General features: G+C 50.1%; 1 protein-coding gene across 1 annotated transcript in view; it reads right to left on the bottom strand.

Annotated features, from left to right (window-relative positions):
* AOAH (acyloxyacyl hydrolase) overlaps positions 1-22,458 on the bottom strand; it is a 112,999-nt gene that overhangs the window by 51,904 nt on the left and 38,637 nt on the right. The window contains exons 3-9 of the mRNA XM_006757197.2: positions 19,960-20,026; positions 18,002-18,101; positions 10,199-10,258; positions 4,478-4,548; positions 2,689-2,749; positions 1,517-1,587; positions 610-658 (exon numbers count right to left, since the gene is read on the bottom strand). Coding sequence (XP_006757260.1) covers positions 610-658; positions 1,517-1,587; positions 2,689-2,749; positions 4,478-4,548; positions 10,199-10,258; positions 18,002-18,101; positions 19,960-20,026 — 479 coding nt within the window. The remainder of the gene's footprint in view (positions 1-609; positions 659-1,516; positions 1,588-2,688; positions 2,750-4,477; positions 4,549-10,198; positions 10,259-18,001; positions 18,102-19,959; positions 20,027-22,458) is intronic.

Here is a 22,458-nt window from a genome sequence, read left to right as displayed (position 1 = left end):
GGTGACCCTGCCTCCTGACTAGCCTTAGGAAACAGAAGAAAATGGCTGCCATGACAAGGGGATAGCCTGGCTTGCCCTAGGAGATGTTCGTGTTGCTGCAAAACTTTGCTAACACCACTCTCCAGCTAATTTCACACTGTTCAGGGGAGAACTCAGAGGTCAGGTGTGGGTGACCTTCAGCGAGACTTATAGGGACTGTGATGATGACCAGCCAGCTAGGCTCAGTGGTTGAGCATCGACCTATGAACCAGGAGGTCACGGTTCAATTCCTGGTCAAGGGCATATGCCCAGGTTGTGGGCTCGATCCCCAGTAGGGGGCATGCAGGAGGCAGCCGATCAATGATTCTCATCATTGATGTTTCTCTCTCTCTCTCTCCCTCTCCCTTCCTCTCTGAAATCAATTAAAAAATATATTTTTTAAAAAAGGGGTTGTGATGAGAGAACCCCACCTCCCGTTACAGTGTGGGCCCCCTCGTGTGTGACCAGAGCCCTACACCCCTCTTCACGCAGCAGAACGCCTGGCTCCGGCACGTCTCTTCCTCAGGCGTGACGAACACAAGGAAGGGAGGGGGGTCGGGAGGCAGGTGGAGGTCGCCCCTAGTTGCTCACCCAGATGCCGTTGCAGTTGGAATCCCGATGTTCATCCCAGCGGTCTGGCCTGCGAGGAGAACGTCAGCATCGGTCTGGGCATTCACCTGTCACTCAGTGACTGAGCGTCATGAGTGATGCACACGTGAGTGCCACCCACGGTGTCAGGGACAGACAGCAGGCGCTCGCGGGAGACAGCCTCCGCCCTGTGCTGTGACGAACAGAAGCCTCTGCGCGGCCATTATCTTGGTTTGGGATGTTTGCTGGGAGCGGTGGACCAAGTCCAGGCTTTTTGTGGTTGACCCGGTTCCTGGGCTGCGTGGCTGTGGAACAGGGCTGATGGGCGTCCTACACCAGCCTGCAGGCCACTGGACTTAGACAGAGGCCGTTCAAGTCATGCCTCCCCAATCCCTGACACCTGGCTAACTGGATGCTTTGGCACCGCAGTCACAGCTAAGGCGACACATCCGTTTCTGGAAGTGAGAGATGTGATGGGCTGAACACCAGCCCAGGATTAACATGGGACATGCTGGTCACGCCCTGGACCCCCCCCCCCACCTCAGTCCTGGTGGGAGAGGGGCTGTCTGGGCCCAGCCCTGCGTGTAGGACGCGAGCAGGAGGCTGGGTGGTGTCCACAGGCGCGGCTCATGTGGCCGTTTCTCCTACTGGGCCGTGAGCCCCGACGGGAAAAAGAACATTTCTATCTTGTTTCCCACCCAGTGGGCGCAGAGTGCTTGGCCCTGAGCAGGTGCTCCCTGAGCCTTTCTCGCACAGATGATGCTCTGGTTTCCCTGAGCTTCTCTTCCATCAGGAGATGGGGGGCCCTTCCCTCTGAGGGCAGGAACCCCTGGGGCTGGGGAAGTGACCGACGCTTCCTGCCTCCCTTTTGGAAGGTAATTTTCAGAATCAGAGACCAGCGGAGAGTTACCTTCTGCCGGGGTAGGCCATCTCGTCGCTGTCATTGCAGTCTCTCCCTCGCCAGTGGTAGCCGCGCAGCGTCTGCAATCCGAGGGCAACGTGGGAAGGGTCAGTTCTGTGTTGATGTGAAATGAGGAGGGGCAGTCGGAAGTGCCGGGCTTGGGCTGGGGGTTGGTGTGGGGGGAATGCCATCTGCAGTTTTTAGCTCCAATAGGCTAGGAACACTATCGATCATGAAGATTAAGATGATAGCATACGCTGTGTGAGGTGCAATGTAACCTGGTCCCCGGGCCGATAACAGGTGGGGTGAGTGGATGTGAATGTGTGTGTGTGTGTGTGTGTGTGTGTGTGTGTGTGTATACATGCTATTGGGTGTGTGCCTGTATGAGGTTGTATGGGGGTGCATGTGTGTGAATGTATACGCACGTGGCATATGCAGTTACATGTACACATGTGTGTGCATGCACACATATGTACGCGTGTGTTTCTGTGTGTGTCTATGTGCACTTTTACCAACTGCAGAACTATCCAACTCCCTGAACTTTTTCTATTAATCAGCAGTCTTGTCAGGCTCCAATCATCTGGTTTATTTGGTCAAATGATCAATCATTTCCCTGGATAATTAAAAAGTCTCTAGCTAATCTAGTTGATTACATGGATTTATTATGTGTTGGACCTGCCTGACTTGAAGAGTTATGATAACATAGAACACTGATTTATTTTCCCATTCCCAGGTGGGAGAGCTGAGTCTCACTAAGGTGGGGGACTTTGTGGCATGTTACCATTTGTTTCTTTCTCATAGAGCACCTGCCACCCTCACTGCTCTAAATCAGACATGCACACTTGCACAGTCTCATGCGCACACTTGCACACACTTAGAAAAGTAAGTTGAAGTAGGCTTAAGAACTTCCAATATAATTCTCAACAACCTTCAAGATCATTTCCATCCCCGCGGAGACTTCCAGCTGGGAATGGCTCCAGGAAACAAACCCAGGCCTATGACCCCCTTCGATGATTCATGCGTTTTTCAGATGCCAGAAAGTCCATAAAAACTGTGAAATGGTGTGTTATCAAATGAATAATACGCTCAAGGGGAAGCCCATCTTGTCTTATTAAAGACGTTTGTAGGAAGTGATGCGGAAGCCAGGGATCCTCCCTCTGGTTACCCTGCACCATACTTACTGGGGAAATGCTGTAATTGTCTGAGTCGACATCTCTGAATGGCACCGAATTCCTGATAGTTCTGGAAGAAAGAAAACACAACACCGGTGAATGAAGAGAGAAGAAACTGTGAAAGCAGAGAGACGTTTTCAGATGTGGCTCAGCTAGGTGACAGTAGCCCCTTGCTAGGTAACAGAAGCCCGTTCTAATAATACTAGAGGCCCCTTGCACAAACAGATTCGTGCAATAGGTCTTCCCTTCCCCTGGCTGCCGGCACCGGTTTTCCTCCGGCACCGGGGACCCAGGCTGCTGCTCCGGCCGGAGCCTTCAGTCTTTGCTCCATCACTTCGCGCCTACATCCTGCAAATTAACTGCCATCTTTGTTGGGTTAATTTGCATACTCTCCTGATTGGCTGGTGAGTGTAGCAGAGGGACGGCCAATTTACATGTTTGTCTATTATTAGGTAAGGTAATAGTAAGAGCACCAGGCCAACTCAGCCAGTCTCTCTGCACCAGCAGAGCTGTTTCCTCTCTGATGCTTCACTTGCCCCCTGTGGGAAGTGCAGTCACTGAACTGAAGCCTCAGAGGGTGTGGGCATGGATGCTGAGTCCCCTGGAAAGGAGATTGTGTTTTCGGTCCAGTCTGTGCAATAAGTTGAATTTGTGCCATTTTACACGGCATTCAGTGATGGAAGTCTTTTCTTAAAACTTTCCTCTTGAACAACTTATGCTGAGAACCTTGAGGCATTAGATACAACAGTCTGTTTGCATTTACGTGAGGTGATGCATGTGTGGGTTTATGCATAGACACACAGGGAAGAGGGCCTATGAAGATGGGGGCAGAGACTGAAGGGATCCAGGACACCGAGGATCACTGGCCAGGTCCAGAAGCTGAGAGGCAAGCAAGGATCCGACCTGGAGTCTCAGGGGCAGCTCAGAGCGAGCAGAGTCTCGGAGGGACCCTGCAAACACCCTGCTTTCAGACCTGCAGCCTCTAGTACGGGGTGAATACATTTCTGTTGTTCTAAGCCACCCAGTGTGTGGATGTTAGAGCGACTCTATAATACAGTCCTGCAGCTGCCTCTCACCTCCGCGCTCTCACCTGAAGGCCCTCGCAATGAGAACTAGGCCAGCCTAAAATGGGCTCGAGAACAGGACTGGCAGGAGCCAGGATGAGAGCAGCAGGGGCTGATGGGATGGTGTGGCCCCATGTGCACTTCACAGGTAAAGGGCAGTATTTGGGGTCCTGGAAGCATCACCTGATCATGTAGCATCTACCATCCGGCACCTGCATAGAAGGTGAGCTTTGGGGAGGACAGAGGCCCCCAGAGCCTGGGAAACACACTGCTCTCCTGCCAGGTCTCAGGCCAAGGAGCCTGCATTTAATCATCCCCAATCAACCCTGAGGAGCAGCCATAACTTAGCATATGCCTTACATTAAGGTTTAGGGAAACTGAGGCCCAGACACATTAAATGCTTATTTTCAAAGCCAGCTCAGGAGACAGCATTGCCCAAGAGCCAAGAACGTGGATGTCCCCAAAGATCATGCGGGGTCCAATACCCACTGGGGGTAGGGTCCTTGGCGGCTGGGAGACATGACTTCACCAGCAGCCTGTGCCCCAGCCTTTGAGCCTGCGCTGCTCAAAGCTCAGGCTCTGTCTTCTAGGTTCTGGACGAGTGATGAGAAAGAAAAACGTTCCCTTTCAGGAAGATGCGTTGACATCTGAGGCCCTTTCAGCTCACGGGAAAGAGGGACAGATGCCCCCCCCCCGCCCCCATGCAGTGGCGGAGGGCAGCGCAGCGTACACACCGCTTAAACTTCTGACAGATCTTCGCCAGGAATGGGAGGGCGCAGATATCAGCACCACCTCTCAGGTGTTTCTGGAGAGAAAAATAATAAGGAAAAACGCTGTTTAGTTCAGGGATGGTTCCCCAACTCCTAGAGGCCTTCTCCATTGGCTCCATGGTCGGGATTCCTGAATCCTCCCTTCTCCAGAGCCCAGGGCATCTGACTGAACTAAACTTACCACTTGTTCCTGTCCCCACGCTCCACATTCATTCCACGTTGGAGCCTGTGTTCAGGCTCCTTCCTCAACCTCAAGGCTGCTCCTTTCTGTACAGCCCGAGAGAGTTCCCACCTCCACCTGTCCACCTTCATTTGTCCCCCTCCATCTGTCCACCTCCACCTGTCCCCCTCCACCTGTCCCCCTCCACCTGTCCCCCTCCACCTGTCCCCCTCCACCTGTCCCCCTCCACCTGTCCCCCTCCACCTGTCCACCTCCACCTGTCCCCCTCCACCTGTCCCCCTCCACCTGTCCCCCTCCACCTGTCCACCTCCACCTGTCCCCCTCCACCTGTCCCCCTCCACCTGTCCCCCTCCACCTGTCCACCTCCACCTGTCCCCCTCCACCTGTCCCCCTCCACCTGTCCCCCTCCACCTGTCCACCTCCACCTGTCCTCCTCCACTTGTCCTCCTCCACCTGTCCCCCTCCACCTGTCCCCCTCCACCTGTCCTCCTCCACCTGTCCCCCTCCACCTGTCCTCCTCCACCTGTCCACCTTCCCTGATCCTTCCCCCGGGTCTGGCCCACCGGGGGCCGATCTACTCAGACAAACAGAACTCCTCTCCCTCCATGTATTCCAGTGCTTGGAAAAGGGTTAAAAAATGCAGAACATTTTCAAATAAAATGCTTCTATCCTCTTAGGAGGCAAAATCAAGACTGTGGGAGAGACATGCCCGAGCTTGGGAGGAAGGAGGAAGGCAGTGCCCATGGAGTCCCCAGGCGAGCAAAGGGCATGTGGGCTCCAGCAGGCTCCACGCTCTGTGATGCAGGGAAGCCCAGGCCTTTGCAGTTTTAGAAAGAGCGTGGCTTCCAAGCTGCCATCCGCCGGCGAGAGGAGGAAACGGTGGGAAAAGCTGGGAATCGCCATCTATCACTGAAGGGAGAGGTACAGAGGGTCCTGCCAGCCCCAGGGCCCTGCAGGTGGCTGGGGGCCATCTCAACAGAGCTGGTGAGGTGGTGAGGCTGGCCAAGGAGAACCGGCAACCTCTCAGGCTATACACGAGGTCTCTAGGAAGGTCATGTTTCCCCAGCGTTCCAGGGTTAGAACCACAGCCCTGACCAGCGCCTCCAGCTCCCTGTAAGACGTGCAGACAGAAGTCTGTCCTTGTCCTCACGGAGCTCACTGCCCAGTGGAGCGCAGGGGGCCATCCCAGCTCTTAGCACGCTGCCAGGACTGCAGTGGTCCAGGCAGTAACACGGCTCTCAGGACCCCGGGAAGCGGGTGCAGAGGCACAGACATACGTTCTGGGCTTCGCGACTCCAAGTGCAGCCTGCAAACTTGCTACACATGCAATTCGTGAACCCCACCTGCCTACTGAGTCAGAGAGCCTGGGGCGGGCGCAGTCATTTGGGTTTTCCTGGGCTCCAGTCACGCGATGCCCACTAAGGTTTGAGAACCGCTGTGCCAGGTCCTCGCTGCTGACAGTGTGATTGCAAACGAGGAACACAGGCCCCAGGGAGCCTTCACAAACGCAGGGTCTCAGGCCCCACTGCAGACCGGCTGCATCACAAGCGGCCTTTTAAAAAGCTTCCGGGTGGTCCGAGTAGCATGGCTGTGGGTGCAGGGAGTGCCCCATGCCCCACGCAGTGCGGTGGGAGCCTGAGGTATTGGAGGGCTGCCCCACATCTCAGCCTGGCGAGGCCTGGGGAAGCACGAGACCTTGGCGGGAAGGAGCCTTTACTACAAGCCTCGGCTGCTTCTACATGTATCCCGGGGAAAGCAGGGACTCTGGGAAGGTGGTAAGCGGGGTCACATCTGTATTTCAGGAAGATATCCCTGGAGGTGAGAGGGCGGCCCGGAGGAGGTGGGATGGGCACAGAGCGCTGTGGGCAGGTGGAGACCCTGAGGCCCCTCCCAGGTTCTCTAACCTCAGCATTACTGCCACTGGGGCTATAAACCTCTTAGCTGTGGGCTGTCTTGTGCACCATAGGATGTACCTGGCATCTAGCCACTGGGTGCTGGCAGTCCAAAAAAGTCCCCAGACACATTGCCAAATGTCCCCTCTGGAGGACAACACTGGGCTGGCGGGGAACCACTGATGGACGGCAGGAGGGGGTGGGGAAAGGAGGGGGACTGGAAGGCTGGGTTCAGCCCCTGGGACCAAGTGGGACCAGGATTGGAGACACACTGTAAAGCGGATGAGCACCAGCATGAGATGACGCCACCTCCCTGTGGGCAGTGTGGCGATCTAGACACATTCTGAGACCCAAATTCAAAGTCAGGGTGCACTGGAACATCTAAGCTATTGCTTTAGTCTGAAGGCCTGGGTCTAACTAACCCAATGGCCATGTAGATTTTAACATTGATAATAATCAATACACCAACAAATTTATATGGACATTGCCACACAAAAGCTAGGATAGAATAAAATTATAATTGCACAGCTGTCCACTGTCGGAGTTGATCTCTGACAGGCCTGGTGCAGAAACTGGGCCTGGGATGTGGGCGACAGATGACGGAGCTTGTCCAGAGGCCCCAGGACTCTAGGTCAGACAGAAGTCTGACTGCGCCGTCTTTTCATCACACAGTGTGGGAACAACTCGCCTCTTCTCATTTACTTGCAAAAGGAACTGAGACGCACACAGAGCAACACTGCAGAAGGCCTCGAGGGCGGGTTTGCCAGCCCCTCTTTCGATCTGAACTTTGCTGGACAGAGGCCAAATGTGTTCTCAGCTCAGCTATGAGTTTACAACGTTCGTCTGGCAGCATGCAATCCCCCCTAAATGACAGTCTTAAATCGGGGCTGTCCCTGGGCACACCTTCATTTTGCAATTCATTTCACCAGCTTCTGCTTGCATCTGGGTTTCCCCCACTCCAGGATGTTGTATGAAAACAGAAAAAACAGGGGTTGAATGGAGGGGACCCCTGGTGAATGGGACAAATAGAAGGTCAAAGGGCAAGAGGAGCCACTCTGTCCCCAGCCGGCCCGCCGTGGAGTTTCCGCTCGGTGAAGAACCGGTCCACTCTTGTGTACGATTTTACTTGGATTCACACAGTCTGAGGTGGAGTTTGAACAGCAGCCATGTTTAAAGGCTTCCCAGGAGATTTCATTGAGTGGGTGGGTGTAGGATCAGGGGTGTCAGGTACAGCCCACCTCCCCCGCCCCAGGCTGTGCACCGCACAGTCCTAACATCTCAGAGCCTGTGATGTGAATCTTCCTGAAATGTAGTACCAGGAGGGCTGGTTGAGAGCCATTGACATTGTACAAAGGGCAGGAAGTGGGGAGTAAGTAAGTCTATTTAAATGATGGGCTTCTCACTCACCAGTTGTGTGGAGTGAGTCAAGCACTTCACCTGTCTGACCTTTCGGGGTTGGTCACGAAGGTAGGCTGTCTACTACAGAAGGTGTTTTTGTGAAAATTAGATTCAGTGATTCCACGACTCAGGTACTCCAAACCTCACACACTGGTGTCTGCCCCCTCCCTGCGCAGTGCCTCCAGGGCCTCTCTGGGCCTCCCCGGCGGTACGGACCTTCTCTGGAACCTTCCATCCCTTTCAACGACGCAGAACTTCCCCAGCCTGGGTTCTGGCGTCTGATGGGCTCGCTGAAACGGCAGGCAGCATCCTGGCTGGGTCTATGACTTTGTTGGCGCCGCCCTGAAATTCACTGCCGCCGATACCCTCTGAGCATTTTTTCCAAAATGCTTATTTGCATTTTCTGATTATTTTTTTTCCCTGAGAGCTTTAATCTAGAGAGTAAATACATTGGAGGAGGTTTTGGAGAAGTCTATTATTGTTGGATTGTTCAGTAGGTTTCTGTTTTCTGGCTTCATGCAAGGAATTATTGGAATCCGGCCCTAGGAAGTACGCTCGCAATTCTGATGACGGAAATAGAAAACTGTGAAATCCTAATTAGCCCTTGAGTTAATGGCAAGGCAGCTTGTGCGAGTGCGGAAACCGTGCCCTGAGAATAAGTTTTCAGATGCGTGCTGAGAAGGATAAAGGGAGAATTGTCTCATCTTCAGTTCTGTTTGGAATGCAGAAGTGCTGGTCAAGGGCTTCAAGCCGTGTTTCAATTTCTTGTTCAGTGACTTAAGCAGATGAGCTAAAGTAGCTCCAATTGGACTTCCGTGATTCACTGAATTAAATAATGATCGGCAATGCGGACATGGTGACTGACTAATAGATCCTGTAGAAATGCCTGCGTATTGCCATGAGATGTGTATTAACCTTGGACATCAAAACCCAGATGGCCCCCACAAGTAATGTTGCCAGCGAAGATAGTGCCCTGGACATACTTGCACTACAAAACTCTTCATCGCTTATCTGAAATTCAAATGGAACCGGGCATCCTCTATTTGTGTCTGCCAGATCCGGCGAGCTGAGAGCTCTGGGAACCTCCCCTTCACTTTCCACTTGCCAAGTCAATACTGCCTTCCTGGTAGTGCATTGGGGCGAGCGGTGACCTGGCGAGCGGGGCGGGCCCTGCCCTCATCTTCCCGATGGCCACTTCCTCCTGCCAGGGCTCTAGCATCAAGGGAGACACATTTTTTTTTCCTTTTGGTTCATCTTTACCCAATAATATTTTTCCATTGATTTTTAGAGAGAGTGGAAGGGAGAGGGAAGGACAGAGAGAAACATCGATGTGAGAGAAACACATCGATTGGTTGCCTCCTGCACACACCCCAACCAGGCCCGGGAACCTGTAACCGAGGCACGTGCCCTTGACCAGAATTGAATCTGGGACCCTCAGTCCACAGGCAGATGCTCTATCCACTGAGCAAAACCAGCCAGGGCCAGAGACACATTTTTAAAGGTCTACTCTTTTGCTTCCTTTTTAGGGCTGGTTTGTAACCAGAGCATAACTCAAACACTGGACTGAGGAGAACTAGTTTGAACTAAACATTCTATCTGTTGAATCAAAGTATTATTACAAACAGGGCAAATTAGGGAGCAGGATCATGTGATGATTTTACTGGCATTGACGGAGAGCTCAGTAAGTCCCAGGCCTGCTACCACGTGCTCTGCACACATCCACTCCGCTAGTCCTCACATCCATACTGCGAGACAGGAACATGTTACTGCCCCATCTCATTGACAGGAACATGTTACTGCCCCATCTCACTGACAGGAACATGTTACTGCCCCATCTTACTGACAGGAACACTGAGGCTCAGTCCCAAGTCTCATATGTAGAAAGGGGAGGAGTGGGAGGATACACAGCCTCCAAAATGGTCTACTGCAGAGCAGCAGGTATCAAGGGCGCTCAGAGGACACTTGGGGACATCAGGAGACATTTTTGGTCATCAGGACTGGGGAGGGGTAGTTAACAATGCTGCCAACTAGTGGGTGGAGGACAGGGATGCAGCCAACATCCTACAGTGCACAAGACATTGCCCAGGACCAAGGGCTAATCTGCCCCAAATGTGAGTGGTGCTGTGGTTGGGTCACTGGCCTGTGGGGTGAGAGCAGGGCCAGGGGGAGGTCAGCGTGTGGGAGGGGCTGGCATTCTCCCCGAAGACCGCTTACCAGAGTTGGGGGTTTCTTGACGATCTGTCTTGCCTTCTCCAGGGTGACTTTCCACGCCTCCTAGAAAAACAAAGTTAGACACATTACCCCTTGCGTCTTATCTCTTCTTTCTACGTCTTTTCTAAAGTTAGAATGTTTTCAAGTCTGCGAATTGGAAACAGAGAGATGAGTCCATAAATTAGTGATAATGTGATTCACACGGAGGCGAGTTCATGGTGGTAACGATCTTGAGGAGGGGATGACCTCTGTGTGGGCGCCACGCAGAGTCCTTTGCAAACATGTCCTTGTTTAATCTTCCCACCAGCTCCGAGGGAGCTGACCTTTCCGCAGACGAGGAAATGGAGACGCAGGGAAGCTAAGGAACTGGCTGAAGGGCACAGAGCCAGTGTCTGGCGGAGACTCAGTCTGAACCCCTGCCTTCCTGCCCGGGAGGCTCCCAATCTCCCCAAGGACCCAGGTGCCCTTATGTCTGAAAGCCCCAGCGCGGGGCGGCCCCCGCCGACCCCAGTGCCTGTCCCATAGCCAACAACGAACACTAATTGACGATGACTCATTTATTTCAGCCCTATTATTCAGCATGTCTCTATCAAAATAAACCTACATTTCTATGAAAATTGAAGCTTTTGTTTTTTTTGCGGCCCACATAAATGCTTGAAACCTTGTTTATTTAGCCTGTGTTAGCCTTTGAGTTTGACATGCTTGCTCTACACCTCCTTCCCCTCCCTGAGCCTTTCAACCATTTCTGGGGACGTGAGCACATCTCGAGTTTACACGGCAAGAATCAAGTGAGCTGATTAATCCAGTGACCGTTGCTATGGGATTTCATACCTATGGATTTGGGGAGAGTTGGGAGAAAAGCAACCTGTAGGGTTGGGGGGGTGGCGTGGAGAGTACTTGCCCCCAGCACTGCTTCCCAGAGCCTTTGTGCCCCCGTGTGTCCTGGCCCCGCCCCTTTTCTCCTCAGTTTGCCCCTGGTATGGCCCTAATGGAGCCTGGGTGGTGGGTTCGAGCCCCAGCTCCGCTGCTCACTGGCTGTGTGTCCTTGAGCAAGTTCTGCTCAGAGCCCTTCAGAATCCACAGAATTCCTGAGTGGGAGAGAAAGCCCCATTTTTATCACATGTAACCGGGGGATTACAGCGACCTGCCTCCCAGGGTGCTGCGAGGTTACAGGGCATCGCTCATTCAGCCCCCAGCCCCGGGCCTGCCCTGATAATCCCCTGCTCAACAACGGATATACTTTTAAAATGTCTTTTCAGTGACAGTTGACATTCAATATCATTTTGTATTGGTTTCAGGGATACAGCAAAGTGGTTAGACAAGAAGACTTTACACAGTGATCCCCCTGGCATTTCCAGTGACCACCTGGCACCGCCCGCAGTTATTACGAAGTTACTGATTATATTCCCTGCGCGGGACTTCACATCCTGGGACTGTTTGTAACTGCCACTCAGCACTTCTCACAGGTTGGAAGCCTCTGTGCTCCTGGCCTGGCTCTCCCTCAGTCGCTCGGGGAGGGTCATGATCAGACATTGGATCCAGGCGCAGATTTCTGTGACGGGCCCTTTTCCGCAGCCCTTGTTAGCCTAACGCTCATCCTCCTCAATATGAACCGTGAAGCCGGGGCCCCTGCCTCTCTGCTCGGAACCCCTTTGAATCCAAGGCCCAGCTCAGGACCCACGGGGCCTCACATGGTCCTCGCTACATGGCAGGGGCTCAATACAGAGGGAAATAAACAGTGAGAGACATTGACGACATTCTATCGAGCACGGGAAACAGGCCACCAGCGTTCACAGACACAGAGGAAACCCTGCAAAGAAAGAGGCCCCGATAATTGTGGGGGATAGCTCTTTCCTGTTGGTTCCTTTCTGCGTTTTCTACATTTTCAATAAGGAGCAAAAATTCAGCAATAGTGCTTTCCACAGAACCCACAGAACCCACAAATGCCACAGCATGCGGGGAGGGCCCTGGAGGAGGGGGTGAGCACACACCTGCCCTAACAGAGTCTCCGGCGGGCGGGCGGGCAGACGAAACGGGAACATGTGCAGGAAACAGAAGTGAGATGAAGCCGAGGGGCCTTGGTAGCCCCTTCCTAGGCGTGGGCACTGGGATCCCCCTGAGAGGACGGGGTGACTGTAACTCAGCTCAGTCCTCCGGGGGTTCAATGTGCAGTGAGGGATGAGAGACAAGAGACATAAAGCAGTGGTTCTCAACCTTCCTAATGCTGCGACCCTTTAATACAGTTCCTCATGTTGTGGTGACCCCCAACCATAACATTATTTTCATTGCTACTTCATAACTGTAATTTTGCTACTGTTATGAATCATCATGTAAATATCTGATATGCTATATGTGTTTTCAGATGGTCTTAGGCGACCCCAGTGACCCCCAAAGGGGTCGTGACCCACAGGTTGAGAACCGCTGGACATAAAGTGACAAGGGCTGCCCCACATGCCTCTGGCCCCCTGTCTGCTGGGTTTGGCCGCTGCCTCCATGGTCCTGGCTGAAATGCCAAGGACAGGCTGGTCTGGACCTGGCCGACCAGGGCTCCACCCTCTCTCGCGGTGCAAGTGCACTGATACCAACACGCAGAGGGGAGTCTAGATAAAGGGGTGCTCTTTTCTCCCCAGAAGGAAAAGGAGGAAAGGACTCCGCAGCACTTGGGAAAGCTAATTAGTTTGCCTGTCTTAATGGCAGGCAAAGGGGGCAAATGGTACTCGAGTGAAAAGGAAGATAATGATCTTGCCTGGTAACCTTTCACTGTTGCCAATCTCGTGCCTAAGCACTCGTTTCTAAAGCGTGAGGGTCATGCTTTCACCTTCTTTACAGTTCAATCTTTAGAACGGAGGGTGCAACTGCCATCACAGGCTGAAGAGAAAGTTTGGGAAGAGACTGGGAGCAGGACAGAAAACCCTGTGGGCTGGAAGCCATAATGATGCTTACGACTCAGCCAGGCCTACGCAGACTCCCCATCAACCATGAGGTCTGTGATGGTCAATCTCTTCAGCTTCTCATTGCTCTCTCCCTTTGATGACAGTGCGCCCTTCTTCCAGCCTCAAACCCCTTTGGGGGTTGAATGACCCTTTCACAGGGGTCGCCTAAGACCATCGGAAAACACACATATAATTACATATTGTTTTTGTGATTAATCACTATGCTTTAATTATGTTCAATTTGTAACAATGAAATTGGGGGTCACCACCACATGAGGAACTGTATGAAAGGGTCACGGCATTAGGAAGGTTGAGAACCATTGCTCTAGAATCACTTCAGTGTTTCTCCAAACCAGAGCCAGCCTGAGGTCTCCAGGCAAGGACAAGGGCTTGATGACAGTGGCTCTTGCCCTGCAGAGGGCATGGTGCTCGGTCCTGGGCTCTGAGAAGCATGGGTGATAGCAGAACAGGCCTCAGCACACATTGCCACCCATTCCATGGGCAAAGGGGGTGCCCTGCTAGGGTTTGGCCTCAGCCAAGCATGAGCCCAGTGGGAGTCCAAGCAAAGGGAAGGGAGTTGTGTCCACAGGTTTATAGCTATGCGGCCACCTGAGCCACGGCCAGAGCTGCCGCTTGTCCTTTGACTTTGGGTACGGCAGGTGCTTACTCGTCAGCTGCCTTTCATTCTTTATGACTGAGTCAACCTTTCATTCATTTAGGGCTTATCTAGCTTAAATTTCATGTTCAGATAAATAGTATTTTGTTCCATCATTTATCAAATAAGCCAGGGTTTTACCGCTGCTTTGAAACTCTATCTATCTATATAAAACCCTAATATGCAAATTGACTGAACAGCAGAATGACTGGCGGATTGACTAGTCACTAAGACACACACTGACCACTAGGGGGGAAGATGTTCAATGCAGGAGCTGCCCCTAGCCCGCAGGCCCCGACTGGCAGTGGTGGCAGGGGTGGGGCACTCTTTTGAGCACTTAGAGTTCTTAGTGAATCTGTGTAGGTCAAGAGAGACATAGGAACACTGGGAATACTGACATAGGTGGTTCTCCAAAAATCCTACATTGCAGCACAAAGTCCACAGCTCCACCCACTTGCCCAGAGTTTTGAATCAGTGGGATAATGGGGTAACCTTACAATGATGTGGGAGGATTTTAGATGGCAGGTAGTTAGTCTGGCTTTGGGTCTGTCATAGTGTGGGGACCCTATTCAGAGTACACCGGATGCTCAAGGCCACTCTGAGCATGGGAATCTTAATCAGAATGTTCAAGGCTAAGATGCTATACGCAGATGCAGGGACAAACAATCTATGCACTGTGCAAGCGTGCCCTTCTATAACCAAAAAGACTGAGGTCAGTATTTGGCATAAAACCTCTTTTGTCTGAGTTTGTATAAAGTTGTTACTGAATAGCCAGTATGGGGCTGCACTAATAGGGTAGATGCATCACTGACCAGCGTGAGGCTGCTTGGTGAGGCTGTGGCTCTGAGGATGACTTCTATAAATAGCTCCTATATAAGGCAGGCTGCTCAGATAATGGCTGGGGGTACAGAGGCTGAAAGATGCATTGTTACCTGGCTGGTGTGCAGCTACCTGCTTTATGGGACTTTGCTTTGAAGAACTGCTTTGTATAGTGGCTCCTTATTAGTAACTAGAGGCCCAGTGTATGAAATTCGTGCACTGGTAGGATCCCTAGCGGCTGCTGGCTGCCAGCCAGGGCCTCCCTTCATTCTGCACCGCCCCCTGATGGTCAGCGCATGTCATAGTGAGCTATCGAACTCCTGGTTGGTCGAACTCCTCAGGGACACAGTTTTTATAGATATAGATGGCTACTTGGCCACTGGCTCCTATAATAAAGATTCTCTTATACACTCACAACTTCTCATGGCTTCTCTGTCTATCACCCAGTGTTCAAGAAGGTCCAGCCCCTGGCAGAGGGTCTCAGACCTGACAGTTGGCATAGTGAAGAAGTATGAAGGAACTGAGTTCCTAACACGTAGCCACCCAAATTGCAATTGTCACTGTCTTCTATTTCCCAGCCTCTAGTGTGTACCTATGTATCTAATAATAGAGGAATATTCAAATTGTCTGGGACACTATCACAGTAACAGTAATGACCAGAAGGCTGCCTTGAGCAACAAGACCGGCAGGGGGGTTAGTGAAGGACGATCAAACGACTGAACAGCAGGCTGCGTGGGGCAACCAGGCTGGCAGGAGGGTTAGCGAGGGATGATCAAATGACTGAATAGCAGACTGTGTGGCTGTGCATGAATTTCATGCACCGGCCTCTAGTCATATAATAAGAACTTAATAAATGTATATCAGGTGAGCCTTGCAATTCTCCGGGGCTCAGTAGACTTATCTATGAGGTGGGGGGACCATGTCTGTCTTGCATACTTGTGATGGTTAAAAGAGAATCTGTGCACGCTGAAGAAACATGCTGAGTATAATGGATGAGAGAGTGAATGGCTCTGGTCTAACTGGTGATGAGAAAGTGGGGGCACGTGTGCAAGATTTTTGGAGATTCAGTTCTTCAGAATAGTTCACTAACACTGACACCCACACTGCCTTCACTTCCCTCTGACACAGACCAGCCACTCAAACGTGTGCCACAATCCCCCCCTGGTGCTGATGGGCAGAGCCGGAGGGCTCATGTCCAGAGCCTGGGCTGAGTTCAGGTTTCCTTAGCAGGTCTTGGACCTGGGTCAAGACCTTCAGCCTCAACTGCAAACTATGTTTGAGAAATTCCTGATGTCAGCTTGTTGATTTCTCAGTTGAACAAGAAATTTGTCCTACGCCACTTTGTCACACACAAACTCACTCCTTTCCAAACCTATGTCTGCAGCTTCCTGGGCCCTGGATCAAGGAAACGTGGATTCCCTGTGTGTGCACAGCTCCTGCCCACTCAATGTTGGCTGCTTCTGGCTCCTGCAGAGATCGGTTCATGGTGGGGAAACCCTTCCAAAGGCTGGGCTGCTTTCCCGAGGCAGCAGGCCCCTCGCTACAGTTGACGTTGACTTTGGGTGGTGGGCACACAGTGAGGAATTCAGACCAAGTGTCATAGAAACATACACTTGAAACCTACATAATCTTATTAACCAATGTCACCCCAATCCATTTAATTAGAAAATGTCAATTTAATATATAGTTCACACCTCCAAAAAAAAAGAGATGACTGTGTGAATACTTACTGCAACAAGACTGTTGCCTGCAAAACACAGATGAATTTCACAGACAACAGAAGCCAGACACCAAGGACAACAAACTGTGTGATTCCATTTATGTGAAGTTCAAGATGGAACTGTGTCTAAAAGCACTCCTCTGTGTGAAGTTCAAGATGGAATTGTGCCTAATGCACTCGCCTGGGGTGACAGATTACAGAGTAGCGGCTACACAGGGATGGGTTTTGACTGGGAGGGTCATGAGGAAGGCTTCGGGCAGGCAGGGGGTGATTTCCACCTACGATTTTACCCACCTTTCCTAGCAGGTAACTCTACCTACTAGTGCATACCTGTTGTGTAGGTGTAGTTTGTGTGCCATGAAAACGAGATTTCGAGTATAAACAGCATAGAATATAAAAATACATTTTTTAAAAAGTTGAACATTTTGTGACTGTGTATAGCTGTGGGTGTGATGTATACACAACACAATGTTCTTTAAGGAAATCACAGACCCCATGCCACGTGTCTTGGTGCATACATGTTTCCAATGTTATCAAAACGCAAGCATTGCTATCAGTCCTCACATGCTACTTAAACACATGAAAAGCTGGGTTTTTTAAATTTAAAATGAACTATCTCTTCTAGAAACCAGTGGAGCCCACAGTTTCTCGGGTGGAATAAGGGGACACTGTACGGGCACTGTAGTCAATGATCGAGGAAGCATGACATGCATGCACACACACCCCAGGCATCTGTATCTCTTTCTTCATTACTTACAATTGTCAGTCAGCAAAATCATGTTCATTGGTTAGGCCCCAGGGTGATAAATAGACTTCATTCCAAGAATATAAAGGGCATTACAAATAGAACAGCAGCCTGCTGGGTTATATACGGAAAAGCTACAATTCTGGGAAAGGAGGCATAGAATTTTATTTTGTCTTTTATTTTTACAGGAAGCTTCTGAAAGTCACCAGTGTGAGGCCTAACTGGATTTAATATCATACTGTCACTCAGAGTCTGGGAAGGACATTGTGTCAACACTGCAGCCTTCCACAGCCTGCATTCTAATTACAGACTATCCAGCCTCATGTAATACACGCAGGGTATTGCAAACAACTATCTCTGAATAATAATGATATTGATAATAATTATAGTAGCCACCATTTTTATTAACACTTTTTAAAAAATGTGGTAGGCATTGTGCTAAGCATTTTAAATGTCTTAGCTCATCTACTTCCCATAATTAATCTTGAAGGAGGGATTTGGGTTATTTCATTATACCCATTTGATGGAGGAGAACAATAAAGGTCAGACTAGGGTGACCAATTGCCCACATTTCCCCAGTTGTGGGAATTGCATTGCTTGTACCAGGAAAGACCTGGGCAAATTGGGGTGAGTTGGTCACCTTCTAAAAGTGACTTGCTTGATATTTAAGCAAGTACATATCAAGAGAGGGGTTTAAACCTCTTCTGTCCCCAGCTGGTCTGATTTCCTACCAGCTGCCAGCCCCGCATAATAGCTCAACAGGGAAGACATTTTTTTGGAACTTGAGAATATTCTTTCACATGTAATTGAAAATGTCATCTTGCCTCTTTCTGTCCCCAAATCGCGGAGTGAGTACAGCTGAGCTTGCCTTTACACATCCAAAGGGCATGCATGTCACTGCCACCTGACATCTAAGTGAAAGCCACTCACTCACCTTGGGAAGTGGGTAGAGATGACACAGTGCCTGGCCCGGGCCCTGGTGACAGAACTCTAGTGTGTGACACACGACATCAGCATTCATATCAGCACTGAGCCTGCAGGGAGATGGGCCAAACAAAGACGATTAAGATCTCTCAGGCATTAGAAAGCAGAATCTATTTCAAAGAAAGCAAAATCCCAGAATGGATTCTATGGGCCTCCATGCAGGGCAGCATGGCCTGAAGTCCGTCCTGGGTGTGCTGGCTCACAGCGATTTCCTGCCCCCTCCCCGCTGCTCTCGCCTCAATTTAGAATGAGGTCCTGGGGGCGGAGAGGGGGTGTGAGCAGCCCTGAGCTCTGTGACAGCTTCACCAGAGCATGATATTCTTTTAGGCAGAAGCCACAAATAAAATTGGGAAAGGAAAGATGGACAGGGGTGTAATTTGATGGAAACGCTATTTTAAAGTTTCCTAGGGATTATAGCAAAAAAAATCATTTATGAAAATCATTTATGATATAGCCTTAAACTCCTAAAATTATTTTCTTAGGCATAATCCAAATCATTGCTTCCCTTTAGTGTAAATATTTCTTTACTTTATGGAAGAAAATACAGCCAGGTTGACTTTTCCCCCTGGGGATGGGGTAAGAATTGTATTCTTGTATTCTTCAAATATTTTGGTTTATGTCTAAAACAAACCTTCCATAGCCATTTTCTACGTCTTCTTACCAAGAAGAATGAGCACCATGTGCTGCTTCAAATGAAGGGACAGGAAAGCGTGGACTTTGAGTAACTTTTCTAAGTAAATTATTCACTCAAGCCCAACCCAAACCACACCACACCAAAGCCACAGAAACAAAGAAACCAGAAACAGCTTGGTACTATCCAAAGGCTAATCTTGGAAGGACAGTTATAGATTCTAGAAGATAGTTGTTTTTTCCCCGGTACCCATATTAGTTGCTTGCTGATGGGAGTTTCTCCTCTCATGGTGCGCTCCTCTGACAGCTCATTTTAATCAACCAGCTGCAGTTCTGGGGTGAGGTGGGCCCTGACACTGACAACCTCATGATTTAGTTTTACCTGAATTTCAGGTTCCGATATTAAATGTGGTTCCTAACCCAGAAGGCATCATGCCTCTTCATTATTTCATACCAGTCAATTCTCAGAGATTAATGGACTATTATCCAGCAATTACATGTCCTACCCACAGGCGAGTCATAGGATGTTGTTAGGAGTGGGTCGCCTGAGTGTTCAGGTTTATTCCCCCAAGAACCTGGGTCATGCAGGGAGGGCTCCTTCTAAGAGCAGCAATCCCAGCCAGTGACCTCATGTTGGGTCCTCCTAGGCCTGGTCTTGACCTCCATGTGACACAGGTTGTCATAGCAAACCTGATCCCGGTCTTCCATTTGTCTTACCTCCCTTCTTGGTATCTATTTATACTTCCCACTAAATCATGACATTTTGTATTCCGAACCTAGGAGCCCTCCGAGATCAGGAGAGGCCTCAACGACTAAATTTTTTAGAAGAAAAATGAAAAATGGGGTTTCTAACAAGTATGACACCCAAGGGGGAATCATTTATTGCATCATCTTCTTCAAAGTGCGCCCCCCCCCCCCCCCCGCCATACATGGAGAATTAGTCATCTCACGACCTTGAATCATCTCCAAACCATTTCCTCCCCTTCCCACCACCTCCTGGAAGTGACCCTCTGTTGGTGGCTTGCTGGGCCTATTCTTTCTTAGCACCTGCGTGCACTTGTAGTTGTGGGAGATGGGCACTTACACAGCCCCCACCTGCATACCTGGAACAGGGTCTGCCTGTCCCCTCTCCGACCCTGTGCCCATCTGGCTCGCCCATTCACTACTGGCAAGAACTGGAAGGCTGCAGCTCCAGGCCTTGCTCAGTAGCGGCTCCTCCCAGTGTTTCTGCTCCCCCCCGTCCAGAGAGAAGTGGGGTCAACGTGCCGGCGTACTCACAGTTTTATGATATCTGGTCCAAACGTGCGAACCACTAGGTAGCAGGTGGCTTTTAGGAACAGTTTTTCTAAGAAAAACAAAGAGGGGAAAGGGAATATTTATGATGATGATGAATATAACACACGAGTTGATAATGATCATCTTTCCTAGGAACTAAGCTGAGTGATTAACTAATCATTAATGCAAGTCATTAATTGTTAAGGGTTGGCGGAATGTTACAGTTAATGTAGCCATTAAAATATCATTTCCATCTCAGGTTCACGGGCATGCCAGTGTGCTTACTGTACGTGCTGAAGAACACTTGCTTATTTTTAGAATGCAGTTAAATTCTGAGCTTTTATTTTATTTTTATAGCAGCGAACATCTGAATGGGGGTGATCCTGTTTGCTGAAGTTGAAAGAAACAGGGCTCGCTTTAAAGTACGTAATCTGGAACACTGCTTTGTTAAAAATATTCTTCCCTGGTGTTCGTTTGGGGAAAAAAGACCTTGCCTTGGCTATTTAGTTTTTGTGGCTGGTATTTCCGAGATAAAAGGAGACCACTGTCAGAGGTGTCCCTGCCCTGCCACCTACACCAGAGAACACACACACACACACACACACACACACACACACACACACCAAGGCAGTCTTCTCTCCCGCCTCCTTCCCTGTTCTGAGAGCACAGGAGTGCTTTGTGGGTTGATCCGCCTGCACAGTGAGATGTGTTAACCCCCTGGCCCTGTTCTCCAGTTTGTGGGCTCTTGTGGATCCTGGAAACCCCATGGAGGCCCTCAGCGTAGTCAGGGACAGATGGGCTGTCCTGGGAAAGGGTGGGAACCCTCCCGGAGGAGAACTGATCTGGTCATGCTCATCTCAGCTGGGCTGCCCTTGCTTGGCGGGTAGGAGAGTGAAAACACACGATCAATTCAGGGAACTTTCCCTGGTTCTCCATTTTTACTCAGTGGTAAATAATGTCAACATTGTATGTTAAATTAGATACAGTCATAGGACTTTTTCTGTTTTCAATAAGGTATAAGACTTCAAACACACTAGTGTGCTTTTTAAAAAATATATTTTTATTGATTTCAGAGAGAGGGAGAGAGGGATAGCAACATCCATGCTGAGAGAGAATCATTGGTTGGCTGCCTCCCGCAGGCCCCACACCGGGGATCGAGTTCGCAATCCAGACATGTGCCCTGACCAGGAATCAAACCCTGACTTCCTGGTTTGGGTTGATGCTCAACCATTGAGCCCCATTGGCCAGGCCACAGTGTGCTTTTGAGGTAGGAACTTGAAACTTCCCCACATTACTTTTAACCTTACAGAAATAAAATGATGAGGGAATACTATGAACATCTGCCTGACAGCATAATAGCTCACTTAGATGAAATGGAAAAACTCCTAGAAAGACCAACTGCCCAAATGGAGTCAAGAATAAACAGACAATCTGCATAGACATATAACAGGAGACTGAATTAGTTATCTAGAGTTTCCATAAATAAGCCAGGACCAGATGGCTTCACTGGTGAATTGTACCAACTCTTTTAAAAAAGCATCTGAATAGACATTTCTCCAGAGAAGATATGCAAATGGCCAAAAAGCACATGAAAAGATGCTCAACATCCGTAGCTATTAAGAAAATGCAACTCAAAACCACAAGGAGATACCACTTCACGCCCACGTGGTGATGCTATCTAAAAAAGGCAAATAACAACTATGAGTAGCAAGGATCAGAGAAACTGGAAAATAATCTGGCAGCCCCTCAAAGAGTTAAACATGGAGTTACCATATGAGCCAGCAATTTCAGTCCTATGACCACAAAAACCTCATGCTGAATGCAGGAAGCAGTTCAAAAGACCTGTATGATACTAGTATAATTCCTTTTATATTTCAGTCTCCGACTGCACCATGGTGAAGGAAAGCCCAGAATAGGCAAATTCAGAGACAGAAAGTAGATTAGTGATTGCTCAGGGAGTAGGGAGGTTGCAAGTTTGGGGGGTATAGAAAAGGGGAGCAGGTCCCTTGAGGGTCCAATGAAAATGTTCTAAAGTGGGCTGTGCTGGTGGAGGCTCCATTCTGTGAATAAAACCATCGAATTATACACTTTAAGGGGGCAAAGTGTCAAGTATGTGACTCTCAGTACAACTGCTTAAAAAGGACATATGTGCCTGGCCAGTGTGGCTCAGTGGTTGAGTCTCAACCCAGGAACCAAGAGGTCACGGTTCGATTCCGGGTCAGGGCACATGGCTGATTGCGGGCTCAGTCCCCAGTAGGGGGTGTGCAGGAGGCAGCCGACTGATGCTTCTCTCTCATCATCGATGTTTCTATCCCTCTCCCTACCCTTCCTCTCTGAAATCAGTAAAAACATATTTTTTAAAAACAACATATGCTCTTCCCAGGTGCTCCTCCCTGGGGCGCTGCAGTGAAGGGCGACCAGAAGCTCTGCCCATCACACCTCAGGCCCCTGTCAGCACCCGCTCAGGCTCCTGCCCTTAGCTGCTCCCTCGCGGGGCTGCAG

Source organism: Myotis davidii, unplaced genomic scaffold (assembly GCF_000327345.1).
Source record: "Myotis davidii unplaced genomic scaffold, ASM32734v1 scaffold573, whole genome shotgun sequence".
NCBI lineage: Eukaryota > Metazoa > Chordata > Mammalia > Chiroptera > Vespertilionidae > Myotis > Myotis davidii.
This window is presented reverse-complemented; position numbering and strand designations above follow the sequence as displayed.